The 19,438-nt window shown below is 35.7% G+C and overlaps 1 protein-coding gene across 1 annotated transcript; it reads right to left on the bottom strand.

Moving 5' to 3' along the window:
* Positions 1-2,750: 2,750 nt before the first annotated feature.
* On the bottom strand, positions 2,751-14,140 carry arf3b (ADP-ribosylation factor 3b). The gene is made up of 5 exons (XM_048200337.1): positions 14,005-14,140; positions 9,508-9,791; positions 8,845-8,955; positions 6,277-6,401; positions 2,751-4,346 (listed from the first exon to the last, which is right to left on the bottom strand). The coding sequence occupies exons 2-5, from the start codon at positions 9,653-9,655 to the stop codon at positions 4,185-4,187; spliced, it is 546 nt and encodes a 181-aa protein (XP_048056294.1). The 5' UTR covers positions 9,656-9,791; positions 14,005-14,140; the 3' UTR covers positions 2,751-4,184.
* Positions 14,141-19,438: the final 5,298 nt, after the last annotated feature.

Below are 19,438 nucleotides of genomic sequence, written 5' to 3'. Positions count from 1 at the left end.
TTCCAGACCAGGAGGTTTATTAAACAATGCAACAGAATCCACTTTAATCTGCCAGCAGGGGTGCAGTCATTATATAAGATTTATATATTTGTATCTTGGATACAAACGTTGCTCATCTGATTAGTGCAAGCATTACAAATGTAAAATGGAACAAACATAAATTAGAGAAGACACTGCAAAGAATATGGTCATTTCCATGTTTTTATTTGAGTGTAGTGTTACAGTCAGAGGATCAGAGGGAGAGAAAGATTTTGGTGTCTACATCATAATCAACAATAGTCTTTTTTAATCTACTGTAACAGATAATTACACATTTCATTCATGATTTCTAAGAGTTCTATTTATTATTCATTGAGAAATTGTTTTCCCCTTCATTGATTATGTTCACTGACACTGTATAAGCCATCAAAATGATTTACCCAACACAGTAAAAAAAAAAAAAAAAAAATCAACAAAGAAAATGCATAAGCACACAGAGGTAAAAACACATTCACCAAAACACTCACCAAAATAAATACATAAATAAAACTATAATGTTGAAGAAGATAAAATCTTTAAACCATCCTAAAAGGTCAACCCTAGCTACTCAATAAGCACAAAAACTATTTAATGCAAAGAATAAATTCTTTGAAATCAAGCAAACAATATATTTGAGATGTTTTAACCCCTTTTGTTCCCAGATCAACTAAAAACTAAACAAGTAACTCAGTGACCCAATAACTTAGTTAATAAATAACCATGTGAAAACACTTTTGTAAGAAGATAAGGCCACGAAACTTAACAGACTGGACGATTCACACTGCAGACTTGTGTAGAAATGGCCTTGCAGACGTATCGTTGTTTGCATTCGATGCTGAAACACTACTGAACTGTAGGGTGTGTTACACTAACACTATGCTTATGTTCCAAAGTCAAACTGAATCATTTGAGGTTAAGTGTCTTGCTAAATAGCACAATTGTTTTGGTAAGTCTCCCATTCCTGCATCACCCACACGCTACAGCACTCAAAATAAAACAAGACTCCAATCATGTCCTAGATTGAAAAGACTTGCCTTTTTAAAATGTTCATGATGATGATGATATAACTTCATTGTCAGACAAAGTCTGAAATTTTTCTTGTGTGACAGTGTTCATTCACCATTATTACCCATACATCCCCAAACCCTAACAATCCACAATACTGTCACATAAAACAAAATTAATAATTCCACAACAGTTGCAGTTGATTTTTTATATACCTTATTCAATTAAAATACAGCTTTATGGTGCTTTAGTCTAACTCGATTATATCTAGTAACGCTGATTAGATGGCAAGAGCACGTATTCATTATGCAGCACATGATTATTAGCCAACCGTAAGAGGTTCTTATGATAGGATAATTCATATACTTTTTTGAGAGGCTGACCTTCAATCTTAGAGCAATTGATTTTAAACTGATTCAACAACTAACAGACCAGCTCGGAATGTACCATACAGAATTACAGTACTGTAAAACACAGACATGAAAAATTACAAAAGAATTTGTTTTCTCGCTCCAAAAAACCTGAGTGGGCGAAGGAAGTATATTCTCTGCATTGTCTTTTTACAGAAACTGTCTACGATACTTTATTATCTATCATTACTCCTAGTACCTGTCTGATGTTTTCATTGTGTATAACAACAGGCACTGTACGAATATCCCGATTAAAATCTCCTCAGTTGTTTTGATATTAATAACAAGGCCATTGTTGTCGCACCACTCTACTAATCTATTCACCCCATGTTGTTGCAGTTCAAGGCTCTCAGAGTACTTTAAGACATTGATTAGACCTATCTGAATGACAGTCATCTGTGTACAAAGTAAAAAGCATAGCAGAGCTAACGCAGCTCAGGACTTGTATCTTTCTGTCGATGCTCCTTCCCGGAAATGGGGCATAAACTGTCAGTTAGGAAGAAATGGAATGTCCTAAAGAATTTTAAATTTGATTTATACTTTCAAGGATTTCACTCTGCCATTGCAAATGCCATTTTAGTTGAAGTCTAACAAGCTGAATTTACTGGTTCATAACAGTGAATTTCAGGGACTAAAACATTTATTTTTTTTTTTTTGGTCTTTTTACAGTGGTAAGAGTCGTAATAATGGGTTTTAGTGTACATTAAAGAGATAGTTCACCCAAAAATGAAATTTCTGTCTCAAGTTGTTCCAAACCTGTATAAATTTCTTTGTTCTGCTCAACTCAAAGGAAGAGATTTGGAAGAATGTTTGCAACCAAGCAGATCTCGCCCCCATTGACTACCATAGTATTTTATTTCCTACAATGGTAGTCAATGGGGGGCGAGATCTGCTTGGTTGCAAACATTCTTCAAAATATGTTCCTTTGTGTTCAGCAGAACAAAGAAATTTATACAGGTTTGGAACAACTTGAGGCGGAGTAAATGATGACAGAATTTTCGTTTTTAGGTGAACTATCCCTTTAAGTGGGAAAATGCCACATATGTGTTGCCTTGAATAGTATGCAAACTAAGAGCAATGCTATATAGCCTACAATTTCAAACAGATTGTGTTGCTATTAGATTTGTGTGAAGGATGGATTACACATTATTTACACTAGCTAGTACGGTAAAATAGTAGGGTATTTGATCTTCCATTTGTCCATGTAGTCTGTGACACATATAGATTATGTTAGTACTAATCTAAACATCACTAGTATCTGTGATGTTTGCTATAACCTGAAGTGTTAAACACAAAAAAACAACCTAAATATATATATCTATATATTTTTCTTGTTTCTGAACTAGCCTATACTAATAAAAAAACGCCATGAATAAAGCCAAAATGTGTCAACAAAATTCACATTCATTGGGGGTGATATGTTAGTCTGAACCCACAAAACACACCGTACATGAAACAAACAATCTAACACAGAGGGAGATGCGCTATTATGCAGTTTGCCGCAGACCACTGACATACCAAGGTTTTTTGTACATGTGTGCTGTTTTTATGCTGTTCGTTAATATGATTCAAATTGTCAGAGAGCAAAAGCAAAACAACAGCCAACAGTTTAGTGTCATTACAATCTATATATCATGTCAGTGGCAAATTAGTACTAGCAACTAGGTTAAACAGCATTTCACTATCTATCTATCTATCTATCTATCTATCTATCTATCTATCTATCTATCTATCTATCTATCTATCTATCTATCTATCTATCTATCTATCTATCTATCAGCACAGCATGCATGCCATGCAGACAATGCTAGTGATTCTTATGAAACAATACTACCGTTTTACCCATGCAACAATTAGCCAAGTCAATTCTACAGTACAACAGAGTGAAGGGGGGCGTTTGATTGAAAAAAGCTTTATTTACAGCTTTACTCGAATGCGTTGGTTTATGATGGACTATCAAAAGCACCACATTTGACTCATAATTTAGGCGAGGGAAGTTTTCAGAAACAAACTACATTCGTTCTACAGCATCCAATCGCTGTGTCCATTCTAGTACAGCACAGCCACAAAGCAGCATGCAACACCAGCCAGCTCTGTGTGACTAAACACACACATGCAGATCTAACCTCTACTACACCACAACGCTTAACACACGACACCAAGAGAAAGAGCCATGCAAAACACAGCAGGGTATCTAACGCAATCACAGACCGCGGGGCTCGTAGACTGTGGGTATTGTGTGTGCGTGAGGAGGCAAACTGCATCGTAATCGCATCTCCTAAAAACAGAGCATTTCGACAATACAAGGAAACACATAAGCATATTACGTAACACATGAGCATGCTGAGACCATAGCTAGCTATCTTTTTCATGGCAGTCAAGGACAACACTGATCACTGATTGTAAACATGGAAAGAGTGAGTGAGTGTGGGAGAGACGGTGATGATATCGACCAAATGTTGATGCTATATACCGACACTGTACTGACCGGCGTTCATTATACAGTGAAAATGGAAAGTGAACAGAGAAAGTTAGACAACTGTTGATCTGCGAGTGTGCATTGAAATGCGTGTGCGTACATACATACAGATGATTTACACAGAGCATAGAAGGCTCTATAAACCACATACTGTATTTGCCAGAAAGAAAAAATCAAACAAAGAAAAATCAAACATAAGGATTCCAAAGGCCAAATTAGTCCCACCCCCCTTCCCAAAGCGAGAGACGGCCACCTAATGAAAATCCCGCCCCTCACTTCTTATTCTTGAGCTGATTGGCAAGCCAGTCGAGCCCTTCGTACAGACCGTCGCCGCTGGTCGCACAGGTCGCTTGTATATACCAGTTGCGGTGGCGGAGCGAGTGGAGGCCGAGTTTATCTGTGATCTCAGCTGCATTCATAGCATTTGGCAGATCCTGTAGTCAAAACAGTCAGGATAAATAAGATGATGAGTAAATAGAACCATACATTTTTATTCTGAAATAAGTACACAATTTAGCAGCAGATTTACAGACGATAAATTATGGTTAAATTAAATTTGAACATATGTACTACTGTTCATAAAATTTGGGGCTGGTAAGATTTTTTAAACAGTAAAAACAGTAATATTATAAAATGTAATTTATTCCTGGGATGGCAAAGCTAAATTTTCAGCATCATTACTCATCATTACTATTAGTCTTCAGTGTCACATAATCCTTAAGAAATCGTTCTAATATATGCTGATTTGCTGCTCAAGAAACATTTTTTATTATCAATGTTGAAAACAGTTGTGCTGCTTAATTTTTTGGTGGAAACGGTGATGCAGGATTCTTTGATAAATAGAAAGTTGAAAAGAACAGCTTTTATTTTAAATGTCTTTACCATCACTTCTGATTAGTTTAATACAACCTTGTTATCAATGACCCCAAACTTTTGAATGGTAGTGTAAATATCAAAATATTTCATTATTTTTCAGGACATCTATTTTTTGATATCTGTCAGGAAGTAGATTTAAAAAAAAAAAAAATGCTAAAAGCTCTTTTATATACGGAAGAGGATTAGGGCCAAGCAATAATAAAAAAATAAAACCATCTCGAGATTAAAGTTGTTAAATTTTGAGAAAAAAGTTGAAATAAAATGTTGAGAATAAACTCGTTAAATTCCGAGAAAAAACTCGTTAAATTTCGAGAAAAAATTTGAGACAAAATGTTGAGAATAAACTCGTTAAATTACGAGAAAAAAGTCGTTAAATTACGAGAACAAATTCGTTAAAATAAGGGAAAAATGTCGGTAAAGAAGTCGTTAAATTATGAGAACAAATTCGTAATTTAACGAATTTGTTCTCGTAATTTAACGACTTTTTTCTTGTAATTTAATGACTTTATTCTCAACTTTTTTCTCGTAATTTAACGAGTTTTTTCTCGAAATTTAACAACTTTAATCTCGAGATGGTTTTATTTTTTTATTATTGCTTGGCCCTAATCCTCTTCCGTATTTACAGGCTATTGACACAATTTAAGAGGGCTATATGTACGAATTTCCTTGTATAAATCTTTTTTTTTTATTATTATTGTCAATGTGTGAACAGCTTGTGTGAAACAAAACTTTAAAAAACGAGACCTTTCCTAACTTCCTAGGTTGTCTATGAAAGCCTGTAGACTGATTTTTATGTCAAATCAAAAGGTTGTGACGTTTACACACGTGCTTCCATTCAATGACACATGAAACAAATGTTTATGTTCAGGATAATGCCGAAAGTGCTATTCTATACTGTAATGTCAATGTGTTGTTCAAAACAAATGGATTAATTCTAACTATAGTCTCACATAGCCGGTTCTATATAGTTTATTTTCTCAAACATATTTATATTCAAACTATCATAACAGTGTCATTTTAATTACCTCATCTGTCAACATGATGCCGGTGAGCTTGTGCAAACATATCCACATCACTATGATCAGATGCTTTCTTAACTGCTGCTCTCTCACCGCTGTCATTTTTGTTGTGTTTATTTTGAAATTGAGAGGAAAGTGGCCAGAATATATTTACATATTTATCTAAATGTTGCTCTTCAGCATGTCGCTGCAGAGGTATTTCCAACTTCTTTTTACTTTCAAGCCAATGAATGAAAAAGAACTTCGCAGTGAGTGTATAGTTGCCTTGAGTCACGTTCAGTCTCTTGTGTGTTACTTCTGTATGAGTGCGAATGCGAGCACGAGCATGAGCGATAAGTTGCTGGCTGTGGTTCCCTTAATAGCCACTGGTATTGCTAATAACAGGTTTCTGAATTCTACATATAGCCCCTTTAAAAAGTCCAGCTGTAAATATGTCAAGAATATGTCACATGAAGGAGAGGTGCAGTACCTGTTTGTTTGCAAAGACAAGAAGAACAGCATCACGCAGTTCGTCTTCTGCGAGCATCCTCATTAACTCCTCCCGCGCTTCGTTCACTCTCTCCCGATCATTGCTGTCAACCACGAAGATAAGACCTAAGGTAAGAAAAACCAGCAGAGATAAAGAATACAGACTTATTATTATTCAACAAGCAACAAACATTAACACAACAAAAAAGCATACACAGATTGTATCCAACTATGCAATGTTTTGCTTTAAAAAGAAAACATACATTGATATTACATCTGAGCTATTTTGCAATGTTAACCAGTGTTGATTAATATCATTGAAATACTATTATAGTTTTTATTCATATTTTTGAATTTGTTTTTATTCAAATGTATTTAAATATGAAAGTTTTATTCATTTTGTTCTATTTTTGTCATTTCTATTAGTTTTAACGGTGCTCAGTTGTTACTAAGGGGCCCAAAGTGATCCAAGAAAATCTCCCTCACACCATTACACCAGCACCAGCCTGAACCGGTGATAAAAGGCAGGATGGATCCATGCTTTCATGTTGTTTACACCAAATTCTGACCCTACCATCTGAATGTCGCAGCAGAAATCGAGACTCATTTTGGTGAGCCGGTGTGAATTGTATCCTCAGTTTCTTGTTCTTAGCTGACAGGAGTGTCACCCGGTGTGTCTTCTGCTGCTATAGTCCATCTGCTTCAATGTTGGACATGTTGTGTGTTCAGAGAAGCTCTTCTGCAGACCTCGGTTGTAACGAGTGGTTACTGAGTTACTGTTATCTTTCTATCAGCTTGAACCAGTCTGGCAATTGTCATCTGACCTCTGGCATCAACAAGGCATTTTCACACACAGAACTGATGCCCCCTATATTTTCTCTTTTTCTGACCATTCTCTGTAAACTACGGAAGAGGATTAGGGCCAAGCAATAATAAAAAAATAAAACCATCTCGAGATTAAAGTTGTTAAAATTTCGAGAACAAATTTGTTAAATTACGAATTTGTTCTCATAACGACTTTTTTCTCGTAATTTAATGACTTTATTCTCAACATTTTATCTCGACTTTTTTCTCATAATTTAATGACTTTATTCTCAACATTTTATCTCGACTTTTTTCTCATAATTTAATGAGTTTATTCTCAACATTTTATCTCGACTTTTTTCTCATAATTTAACAAGTTTATTCTCAACATTTTATCTCGACTTTTTTCTTGAAATTTAACGAGTTTTTTCTCGTAATTTAACAAGTTTATTCTCAACATTTTATCTCGACTTTTTTCTTGAAATTTAACGAGTTTTTTCTCGTAATTTAATGACTTTATTCTCAACATTTTATCTCGACTTTTTTTCTCTAAATTTAACGACTTTTTTTCTCATAATTTAACGAATTTGTTCTCATAATCTAACGACTTTTTTCTTGTAATTTAATAAATTTATTCTCAACATTTTATCTCGACTTTTTTCTCAAAATGTAACAAGTTTTTTCTCGTAATTTAATAAATTTATTCTCAACATTTTATCTCAACTTTTTTCTTGAAATTTAACGAGTTTTTTCTCGTAATTTAATGACTTTATTCTCAACATTTTATCTCTACTTTTTTCTCGAAATTTAACGACTTTTTTTCTCATAATTTAACGAATTTGTTCTCATAATCTAACGACTTTTTTCTCGTAATTTAATAAATTTATTCTCAACATTTTATCTCGACTTTTTTCTCAAAATTTAACAAGTTTTTTCTCGTAATTTAATAAATTTATTCTCAACATTTTATCTCGACTTTTTTCTTGAAATTTAACGAGTTTTTTCTCGTAATTTAATGACTTTATTCTCAACATTTTATCTCGACTTTTTTTCTCGAAATTTAACGACTTTTTTTCTCATAATTTAACGAATTTGTTCTCATAATCTAACAAGTTTTTTCTCGTAATTTAATAAATTTATTCTCAACATTTTATCTCAACTTTTTTCTTGAAATTTAACGAGTTTTTTCTCGAAATTTAACAACTTTAATCTCGAGATGGTTTTATTTTTTTATTATTGCTTGGCACTAATCCTCTTCCGTAGTAAACCCTAGAGATGGTTATGCATGAAAATCCCAAGTAGATCAGCAGTTTCTGAAATACTCAGACCGTCCAACAACCATGCTACATTCAAAGTCACTTAAATCAGCTTTCTTCACCATTCTGATGCTCAGTTTGAACTACAGCGAATACATGCCCAAATGCATTGAGTTGCTGCCATGTGATTGGCTGATTAGATATTTGCGTTAACAGGCAGTTGAACTGGTGTACCCAATAAAGTTTTTATTTCAGTTTTAGTTTAGTACATCAAGGTAAACTAAATGAAAATGAAAAATGTTGCCTTGGCAACTAGATTGTGGTTAGTTTATATTATTTCAAGTAACAATTTTTTTTTATGGCTTTAGTTTTAGTTAAGTATAATAACCCTGTTTCACTGATGTTTACAAGGTGGCTCTGTACAGGCGCACTAAATTACAATCATTTACACAGACAACTCAATACAACCTGTGTTTAAGTGGGAGAAGTTGAGTGCATGTGTAACTCACCCTGTGTATTTTGAAAGTAGTGTCTCCAGAGTGGTCTGATTTTATCCTGACCACCCACATCCCACACAGTGAAGCTGATGTTCTTGTACTCCACTGTCTCCACATTAAAGCCTAACACAAACACAAACATCACACATCAAACATGGTTAGTTTGGTTTATAGCTTATAACGCTTTAACGAAGACTATTTCCCTATAGGTGAAATTAATGGAAAAAATACTTTCAGAACCAATGCTACTTCAAAAGTGGGCAGGCACTAATGCACTCTATAGCAGCAATAAAATATTCATCTATATGAAAGCCACCAGCTACAGTGCATCAGGTTTAGACAAAATTCAACTAAAGAATCTTCTTTTCATTTCACAAGAATTTTTTTATTTAATTGGCCTCATTCCACAAAGAGAGAAATTTACTTATTTGTAGTTTCAACAGTAGAATTCTACACAAGCAAAGCATTCTAGAAAATGTTCTAGAAATGTTCTTCCTCCCTGGTTCATAAAAAGTTTACTTATTATTTGATTTAATACATAAACAAATACAATTTTATATATACTTTGTGTTTGAAATGACCTTGAATTCTGTCTGGGGATGTACAGATACCTGTATAAACAGTGTTACAACAAAGTCTACAAAATGATAAAATAAAGTAAGAGAATGATTTTACCAATGGTTGGGATGGTGGTGACGATCTCTCCCAGCTTCAGTTTGTAAAGGATGGTGGTTTTACCAGCAGCATCTAATCCAACCATCAGAATTCTCATCTCTTTCTTCCCTATTAGACTCTTCAGCAGATTGCCAAAAATATTCCCCATGATTCAATGTTTTGCTTCCTCTAGCCAATCACAATCCAGAAAGCTGCAAGTCCTTTTTGTAGAACAATCCACTGAGGTAAAAGACTGAAAGCCTTGAGAAATAAGACTATATAGCTGAGAAAAAGAATCTGGAGTCCTGCAAAGGGAAAAAAGAAAATCAATGTGGATGACATGCACACGGCCATCAATGAAACTATATTTGTTGTATTCATTTATTAAGTGTATATATAAAAATATGAAAATATATAAATAGAAGAGTTGTTTAAAATGTTTCACTGTATTTATATCAAATAAATTCAGCAGGCGTATATATAGAGAAAAGTTATTTAAATTCAATATATATAGTTATTTTAAATTGTTATTATATTACAATTGTTATAATATTATAGTACTGCTTTTATTTTTACTTTATCATATAAACATAGTGTGTGTGTGAGTGTGTGGTTCAGATGAGAATACGACGAGAATACTTTTTGTGTGCAATAACAAAACAAAAATAACGACTTTATTTAACAATTTGAACTGTTGTCATACGCAGTTGACATAATGAACACAGTGAAGGCTTCTGTGTTTACGTCCAAATGCCGGCTCAGTCTTGGCCGAGGCTGTACACGTGAGCAGCACGACGCATGCCTCTGATGCTGACGCAGGAGCCGGCCAATACTGAGTCAGCGTTCAGATGCAGAACCTGGAAGCCTGCACTATACGTCACCTATGTATGACAACAGTTCAAATTGTTAAATAAAGTCGTTATTTTTGTTTTGTTTTTGCGTACAAAAAAGTATTCTCGTCACTTCATAACATTAAGGTTGAAGCACTGTAGTCACGTTGACTATTTTAATGATGTCTTTACTACATTTCTGGACCACAAAAGGTGCAATGACATTGCTGCCTATGTGTGGATTAGATACCCTGGGACGAAAGAAGGTCTTACGGGTTTGGGACGACATGAGGGTGAGTAATTAAAAACAGAAATTTTATTTTTGGGTGAGCTAACCCTTTAATATTAGAGTTTCAAACAGAAATAAAAGCATTAACAGCCATGGCTGTATGTAACCACCATTGCAAATCGGCAACCATCTTCAACAATGCTGCTTTGTACAGCGCTCTCCATTCAGATCCAACACCATCAATAAGACTTGAGCGAGCTCTCTGTGGAGTGTCAATTTTACCATTTAATTTATCTCTATTCAAAATTTTAACAATCAACCTGTATAACAATTTCTTATCAGAGAGAGAGCGAGATCAGCATGGAAAAAAGCAAATTTAAAATTGATTCCATAGAAAAAAAGTCACATGAGCAGCACGGGGGTTTCAGTTTAAAGCAAACGATCTTCATAAGGTGCGATTCAATTCGACTGACTGAATTTGGCATTTGAATGGTGATCTGTGTAATCTGAAATGTTCCAGACAAACATTCTTTTACCCACTGTAATCTTGCAACAAAGAGGTGTTTGGAAGTTGCAACGAAAAATCCACGTCTCAAAATTCTGAGGGGGCGGGTTAAATGAGCATGACGCTTCTGGATGTGTTTTTACATTTCTTATCTTCACTAGTATATGCTTCAAGTGTAGAAGCTACATGAATGTGAACAACTACACACACAGACTGAACTGAAGAAACTATGATCCTGCCATGTCTTCAGGCTGTATAGCAATCTGTTCATCCCTCTCATTTCCCTCCATCACGCAAACCCCCACTAGTCATCCCTGAACATTCCCAGATGGAGTTATCCAATAAGTAGAACACATTTCCTGATAACCATTTTGTCCTAATTCATGAATGTCAAAGTATAAAGCTTATACTTGTTTAAGGGAGACTGAAACTATTCACGGTGAACGTAATTTCACCAAGTGCAACCGGATACACCAATCAGGCATATCATTATGAACACTGACAGGTGAAGTGAATAACACTGATTATCTCTTCATCACGGCACCTGTTAATGGGTGGGATATATTAGGCAGCAAGTGAACATTTTGTTCTCAAAGTTGATGTGTTAGAAGCAGGAAAAATGGTCAAGCGTAAGGATTTGAGCGAGTTTGACAAGGGTCAAACTGTGATGGCTAGACGACTGGGTCAGAGCATCTCCAAAACTGCAGCTCTTGTGGGGTGTTCCCGGTCTGCAGTGGTCAGTATCTATCAAAAGTGGTCCAAGGAAGGAACAGTGGTGAACCGGCGACAGGGTCATGGGCGACCAAGGCTCATTGATGCACATGGGGAGCGAAGGCTGGCCCGTGTGGTCCGATCCAACAGGCGAGCTACTGTAGCTCAAATTGCTCAAGAAGTTAATGCTGGTTCTGATAGAAAGGTGTCAAGAATACACACAGTTTGTTGTGTATGGGGCTGCAAACCAGTCAGGGTGCCCATGCTGACCCCTGTCCGCCACCGAAAGCGCCAACACGTGAGCATCAGAACTGGATCACGGAGCAATAAAAGAAGGTGGCCTGGTCTGATGAACTAAATATGTGTAGGCAAAATCACAGTGACCGGCTACTAGTCACACCGTTGCTATAACTATAAGGTTTTGAGTAAAATGTCCAATTACAAAAATGTGTGTTTTCTCAGTGGTTGTGTGAGTCTGTGTCGAATAACTAGTTTTAAACCCTTTTAAATGAGATTTTTGTTGTTGTTAATTCCACCCTCCAAACTAAAATACCAATCACCATATTCTTGCAATAAATTCAGTGTTCTGGCAGGTCACGTCAGTCAAGATCGCATCAGCTGACTCCCAGGTGACTCACGTCTACCTATAGGAATACAACGCCTATAACGGCACCCATATATAAGCTCTTCAGTATTATCAGCAGCTGTTGCATTTCTCAGGAGCTAATTACCCTCCTCCATCCCCAGCTCCTCCTCTCTTCAGTCAGGATTGGCCTTATGATTCCCCTGAATCAACTAATTCTTGAAATATGTGTACATGTTAAATTATTGACATTAATTATATCTGCATATATTGGTTCTGTTCTGTTTACCCTAGGGAGTTTATTTCTGCTCTCCCTGCTCTTATCCATGCTAGGCTGCATGGATGCGCAGGGAGTTCTTGCCCAGAACAGAACCATACCGCCAATACAAACTCTATGCAATTATTAATCATATTTGACGATAGTGGTCCTGACAGAACTGTTGAGTAAACAAATCAAGGCTGACACACATACACAACAGTCAGCTATATAAAAATGAAGTTAGATTTGAACCAAAATGTGTGCTCAAGGACAAGATTATTTTCACAAATCTCAGGTTCTCAAATGTTTTAAATGTTGTAATTTTCTAAAATCAGATTTTACATGTTTGCAGTTTCAAGACTTGTTTTGTGTTTCAAATATTACATTTTGCTCAAAAACCTATAATTAAGCATGTTTACATTGTGACATCTTATAATTTCAAATGTTCAATAACCCTGTGTTGCAAATACAGTAATGTACGTGCCTATAAAGAAACTGACTTTTAAAAATAAACCTATCATGAGTAATATTAACAGAACTAACTACATAAAATCAAATCAAAAGGTGCATAACAAACGATAATGAACTTTACTTGATGCACATGTAAATTTGTCCACTAAGACAGTAATAGTGTGGTTGTGAGAATGAATAATCTGATAATAATGATGCTTTATGGAAGCTGAGGGGGTCTGACTCCGGCTGCGCTGTCCATGGTGCTGACACCCGACCCACCTCCAGAAAATCCCTTTCACAGAAAACACTCCAGGTATATATTTCCAAGGAGACTTTCTCATTTTAAAGGCTTCCTTGTGTCTGAATGATTCGACAAACCCAGGCTTACAGAAACCCGTGCAAGAGACACCAACAATGTAAGCTATTTATGTCAAAATACTACAGCGCTAGACGCTTGTCCACTTTATATCTAACACGATGGTCTTTAAAAAACATTAATATGCTTCTCAATTATATATTTCGATTACTGCCGGTTTGCTCATAAAGGCCCACGACCCTTTGACAATGTCGGCGTAGGATACAAAGATCGGAGCTTCTCCATGAAGAGAGGCGTTTGGCACGAAGCAGGATGAAATAGTTCTTATGCAAGATCACCACAATTCAAGCAAAAGCAAACCGGCCTCAATCACAACCCAAGCGCAACACAAGCCGTCTTAATGTCTGAAGAGGCGTACGGCAGCACATCATCTGTGATACTGATCTTCATTCATTTGGAAAGATAGAGACGCTGCGTGCCTCGCAGAAGGCCTGTCGCCTCCCTGTTTCCAATATGAATATAAGATGGCTGTCATACTCTACCGAACACACAAGCAACATTTCAACCAGTCAGGACCATTTCGAAGGGTTTCATTTTAAAGCAATCACAACAAATGAACATATCCGGATTACCTTGCGAGATGACACCAGCCGATTTTGGACGCGGAGAAACGGAGAGAAGATCTCGCGAGAGTTTACACCGACAGCACAGGCTTCGATGGGGATTTCTCGCGATGTTTGGTTTTCGCATCTTGAGACTGCCTCCAGTCAGTCAGGTCAGGTAGCCTTTAGTCAAATAAATGACATGTCAAGGAAACGCTAGAGGTGTTACAACAATCTTTCAAGCTACAACTTCACTGGAAATTATTAACAAATATCTAGCATTTTTGTAGCCTATTTCTTTGAGCCTAAAAGATGCAGGCCTGCATTTACTGTAGTATGAACTTATGAAACATCAAATAAAAAACCCAAGAATAAATTATGAAAAACAAACAGTGAATAAATTATGACAATATGGTATATTTTTACTTTTAAGTAGCCTAAATATCTCCTATCCTAAGACAGAAGCGATTAGGTAGCGACAGTTTATTGTTAGAAGCAATTAATAAACTGTTAAAAAAAATCAACCTAATTTGAATTCAAAGAAGTAATTAATTATATGTAGGTAGTACCCCTGTAAGGGAGGATGTTAGGTAAATACTCAAACGCGATGCTTCACAATCATAACTTTACTGAGAATGAAGCGCATCGCGAGACCTTTCCAGTTAACGAGAAGACGCAAACACATACACAACCAATCAAAAGCACCCATTTTATGCTTATTAACATTTTGCTTTTTAACCTAATATGAATTTAATAAACAGCTTAATTATTACAAAACGTAATATTTTCAGAGTATTTGCCAACATATGAATATTAGTCATTATTTAAACTGATAACCCATTGTATGAACTGAAATGGCCCTCTGGAGAACACATAGTAGGCTGTGCTGTAGCATTACACATAGTAGTAAATCTTCTGCATATTTCATACTCACAGCAGATGTTACACCTTGCTTTACAGCTTATATATGGGGATAAAGTGTTGTAGATTAAAATTTACAATCTGTAAACAAAACAAAAAAGCAATGAAAACAAGTGCTACATTTTCATTTAGTTCGTCTATGTGATTTTAAAGTCAGCATGAAACAGAAGTTCCTATTCCGACAAATAGTGAAAGCTTCTTAGGCCCTGTCCCAAATGGAACACTTCATGCTTTTACGGTCTTGTGGACTAAAGCCCTGGGTACACTTCGTTTTTTTACACATAAGCTAGTGTACAGGCACAGTCAAGCACACAGCCTTGCAATGTATACTTCATTTGACTCGTACACATACACAGGCGTTAGACGTATGCACAGTTTTGAGCAATCTCTCGACGAGTTACAACCCATGTAAACGTCTTTGTATTCTTTCATTCTAGAGTTGTACAAATGAGGGTACTTTCTAACCTCTTTGCACAATCTCGACTATATAGGCCTCCATCGTCGCTGTAGCTTCCGCTCTGTTCTGTTAATATGGCAAGCCTTTTTAACATTTAATCCTTAAAATGTACTAGTATATTTTCATGCTACTAGTACTTATTTTTTAGATACTAGTATCCATTCCATTAAGTACTAGCACTTATTCATTAGCTACTAGTGCTTATTCTTTAGGTACTAGTACCTTTTTAAAAGATACTAGTACTTATTTATTAGATACTAGTTCTTATTTTTTAGATACTGGTATTCATGCATTAGATACTAGTACCTATTAAATAGACACTATTTCTTTATTCATTAGATACTAGTGCCTATTAAATTGCTACTAGTACTTATTAGATACTAGTACTTATTCATTAGATACTTAAACTTATTTCGATAGTGACTAGTAAATATTCTATTGTTACTAGAAACACCTTTTAAATTTTTGCCATTGAATTCTATGTGAATCTATCATTCATATATCAACTATTCAGTTTTGACAAGTATGTATGCCAATTGTGACTAGTACATACTTTTTAAATACTAGTGGTTGTTCATTAGGTACTAGTATTTATGTTTTAGATACTAGTATGTATTATTAGATACTAGTACTCAGTCATTAGATACTAGTTCTTATTTTTTTTAGATACTTACCTACTAAAAAGATGCTAGTACTTATTTAATAGATACTAATATCTATATATTAGGTGCTAGTATCTATTTAATAGGTAGTAGCTAATGAATGAGTACTAGTAGCTAATGATTAAGTACTAGTATTTATTTATTAGGTACTAGAATCTATTTAATCTATAATTTAATCTATTTAGGTACAATTTCTTTCATTCGCTGACCCTCGCGTACACGTAAAAAGTGAAGTATACTTTGGGCATTACAATGGCTACCGTGTGCGCATGTCCGTTTAGTCCATGAGACCATATGGTGTCCCATTTGTAATTGTAGGTTTCAGCCCGCACTGAAACGAGCTCAGTAGCAGACTCCTTCCCGATAGCCAAAGCGGCATTATGTCACGAAATTTCGGATTGTAGGAAGACCGTGAGTGTTTATGGTGCCATTTGGGACAGGGCCTTAAACAAGACAAAATGTATGGTGGAGCTTGATTTTGTCCATGGGGAATTGATAGGATGGTTGGATAGTTGTGGTTTGCTATTGCTATTGCCAGTGTTGGGAGTAACGCATTACAAGTAACTTGAGTTACGTGATCAGATTACTTTTTCAAGTAACTAGTAAAAGTAACGCATTACTTTTTCAATTTACAACAAAATATCTAAGTTACTTTTTCAAATAAACATTTCACATTTATTGCCTGACAGGCGATCCTGTCCCCATGTTGAGAGAAATAAGGTTCAGAGGTGTTGTGTGCACTGTGTAAAGTTATTTTTATTGTAGTTCTAATCTAGAGCATACATTTACTCATCTCACTTGCATAAAAACATTCAGTATTTCTTAAAATGAATAAAAAAATGAAATGCAATCTCATAATTTTATACAAATATGTAATTAACTATATAAAATTGCACAAAAAATTACTTTAGATTAGATTTAGAAATTAGAGTGTTAAACTGCTTCTGTATCCTATTTTTCTTTTATCCTAATCTGAAAGGCTTGTTTGAGCTGCGCCCTACAGGCATACTGTACAGGCATAAATTTGCATTTCCTTCAGCCTGAGGCTTATTCATTTCATTTTTGGTGTGAAAGGGCCTTAACATTAGCCTGGTAATACCAGACTCTGCTACTTCACTTTGCTTCGTAGACAGAGTCTGGAATGGCATAATAGAGAAGTGTTTTCTCTCTCGCTAGGGGGCGCTTGTCTGAAGTTTAAAATCATTGGTTACCCGTAAGCCAATCAGATACGTTTAGTTATGACGTATGTTATGGGCCTGTACAGCCGCATCGAAGCACAGACATCATGCATCGAATTCAAATCTATGATTGAACTTCCACTGTAAACCTGTTGTAAACACATGATGATGCGAGCGAAATACCGGAGTGAACATGGCTGTAAACGACTTTTGCAGATTATGCGAAGTTAATGCATCCCGATGTTTGCATCCCGTGTCTCGTTTCCCATTTCCGCGGTCGTTTCGGTTTTCGATTTCTCTAACCTACAATGTAAAACTCGGCGCTTAGCATTACGTCACGGCTCTCAGCCCGCCCTCTGTTCGTTGATTGGCCCGGCTGTTTCCAGACCGGTGGCAAACACAAAGCTCTGACGCTGTATCAGACTGAGTACAGAAGCGAAATGAAATTGAGCGGAAGTAGGAAGTCTGACGTAGTCAGGCTACCTTAACATTTGACCGAAAATAGAATTTTTTTGTTATTGTTATTATAAAACAAGCAATCTCAGGCCAGGTGAGAAAAACGTAACGCAAAAATAATGTACTGCATTACTTTTCATAAAAAGTAACTAAGTAACGCAATTAGTTACTTTTTAGTGAGTAACACAATATTGTAATGCATTACTTTTAAAAGTAACTTTCCCCAACACTGGCCATTGCTGTAATCTCATGTAAGTAATAGGTTGCCAGTGAACACGTCATCAGAGAAGAGATGTTGTTGCAAGGGGGAGGGGAAGTTATTTGGATTAAAATTACGAGGGCACATCAATTAAAAAAAAAAAAAAAAAAAAGATGCACAAGGATAAACCATTTATAATATATATGGCAATATTCCATAACAAATAGAGGGTTAATGTTGTATGCATGTTATTTTTGTATTATTTGTTTTATGTATCATTAGTATTATATTGAAGTTCTTTGTACAGCACTTTGGGCAACTGTTATTGTATTAAATTGTGCTTTATAAAAAAAAAAAAAAAAGAAAGAAATAATAATTGTCCATTTTTATTTAATGTTGACTTTGATCACTGTTTCAAAACATTGCTTATTGGTTCAACCATTGGCATGAGTTTGGGGGCCAGGCTATCTGTTTGTATGACCAATGGAAAATGGGGGAGTGTTCAGGAAACTTGTTTGACAAGTATTATTTTTGCAGTTCCTTTTTAGTGATGCTTGTGGTGTAGTAATTACACACTTTTCCTTTAAAGGTACAATATGTAAAATTTTCTGTCCGCTAGAGGCCTATTCAAAACAAAGGTGTAGCTTGATGACGCCAAGTTTATACACAGAATCTTGGGACATGTGGTCTCCACCTCACAACCGGTGGAAAATAATTGGGATAGGACTCGGGGAGACATCATGTTCATGGATGCAATTATTAATGTTACTGTAGTATGAAGCAGAGCAGGACCGAGTGTTGTGGGAGCTGAACGAGGCCGCTGGAGCGTTTGCGAACTTTTATACAGTCACCGGTGCCGCTTCCGCTTTTCCGGTCATGAGTATGAGGTAATGCAGCTCTGTTTATCATATTAGATACATTTGAGAGTGTTGAAAATAATGTTATAACGTTACTCTGTGTGTTCACTCGGTGGCTGCTGTGAGACACTTGTTTCACACTGCAGTAAGCCTGATCGATTTTAGGATATCATATTAAATGCTGGATGGCTTGTGTTGATAAATGGCATGCAATTAATTTTAAAACGTATTGTATGATGGAGAAAATGCTGTAGGCTGTTACTAAAAATAAAGCTGCATCTGATTATGCTATGTTAGCTACTTGACAAAATAGTGTTTTTCTCCGAGACATGGTAAAGCATGGTACTCGCAAAAAAATCAAGAAAATTAGATGTAAACAATAAGACTGTGTTGAGCTATATAACAATAATTAGTTTTTCCATCTATATCAAAACAATTGTTCCCTTGCCCATTAAAACATGTAATATATTAAAGCGTCTTTGGTGTTTCCATGGTTTTTACAAAATAAAACCGGAAACTGAGGGTAACGCGGGCATGACGCAATTGACAGGCGACTCCTCACACGTCCCGGAGCCTTGGTTAAAATGGCAATTTTCTCACGATTTACAAATAGTTGGAAACATTTGGGATATTGTAAGTACTCAAGTGAACAAAATATATAACACAGGCCTAGTGGTTTTTGGATATTTTACTGCAAAATTCTTACATATTTTGCCTTTGAATAAATCAAGAAA

Source organism: Megalobrama amblycephala, linkage group LG8, assembly GCF_018812025.1.
Source record: "Megalobrama amblycephala isolate DHTTF-2021 linkage group LG8, ASM1881202v1, whole genome shotgun sequence".
Lineage (NCBI taxonomy): Eukaryota > Metazoa > Chordata > Actinopteri > Cypriniformes > Xenocyprididae > Megalobrama > Megalobrama amblycephala.
This window is presented reverse-complemented; position numbering and strand designations above follow the sequence as displayed.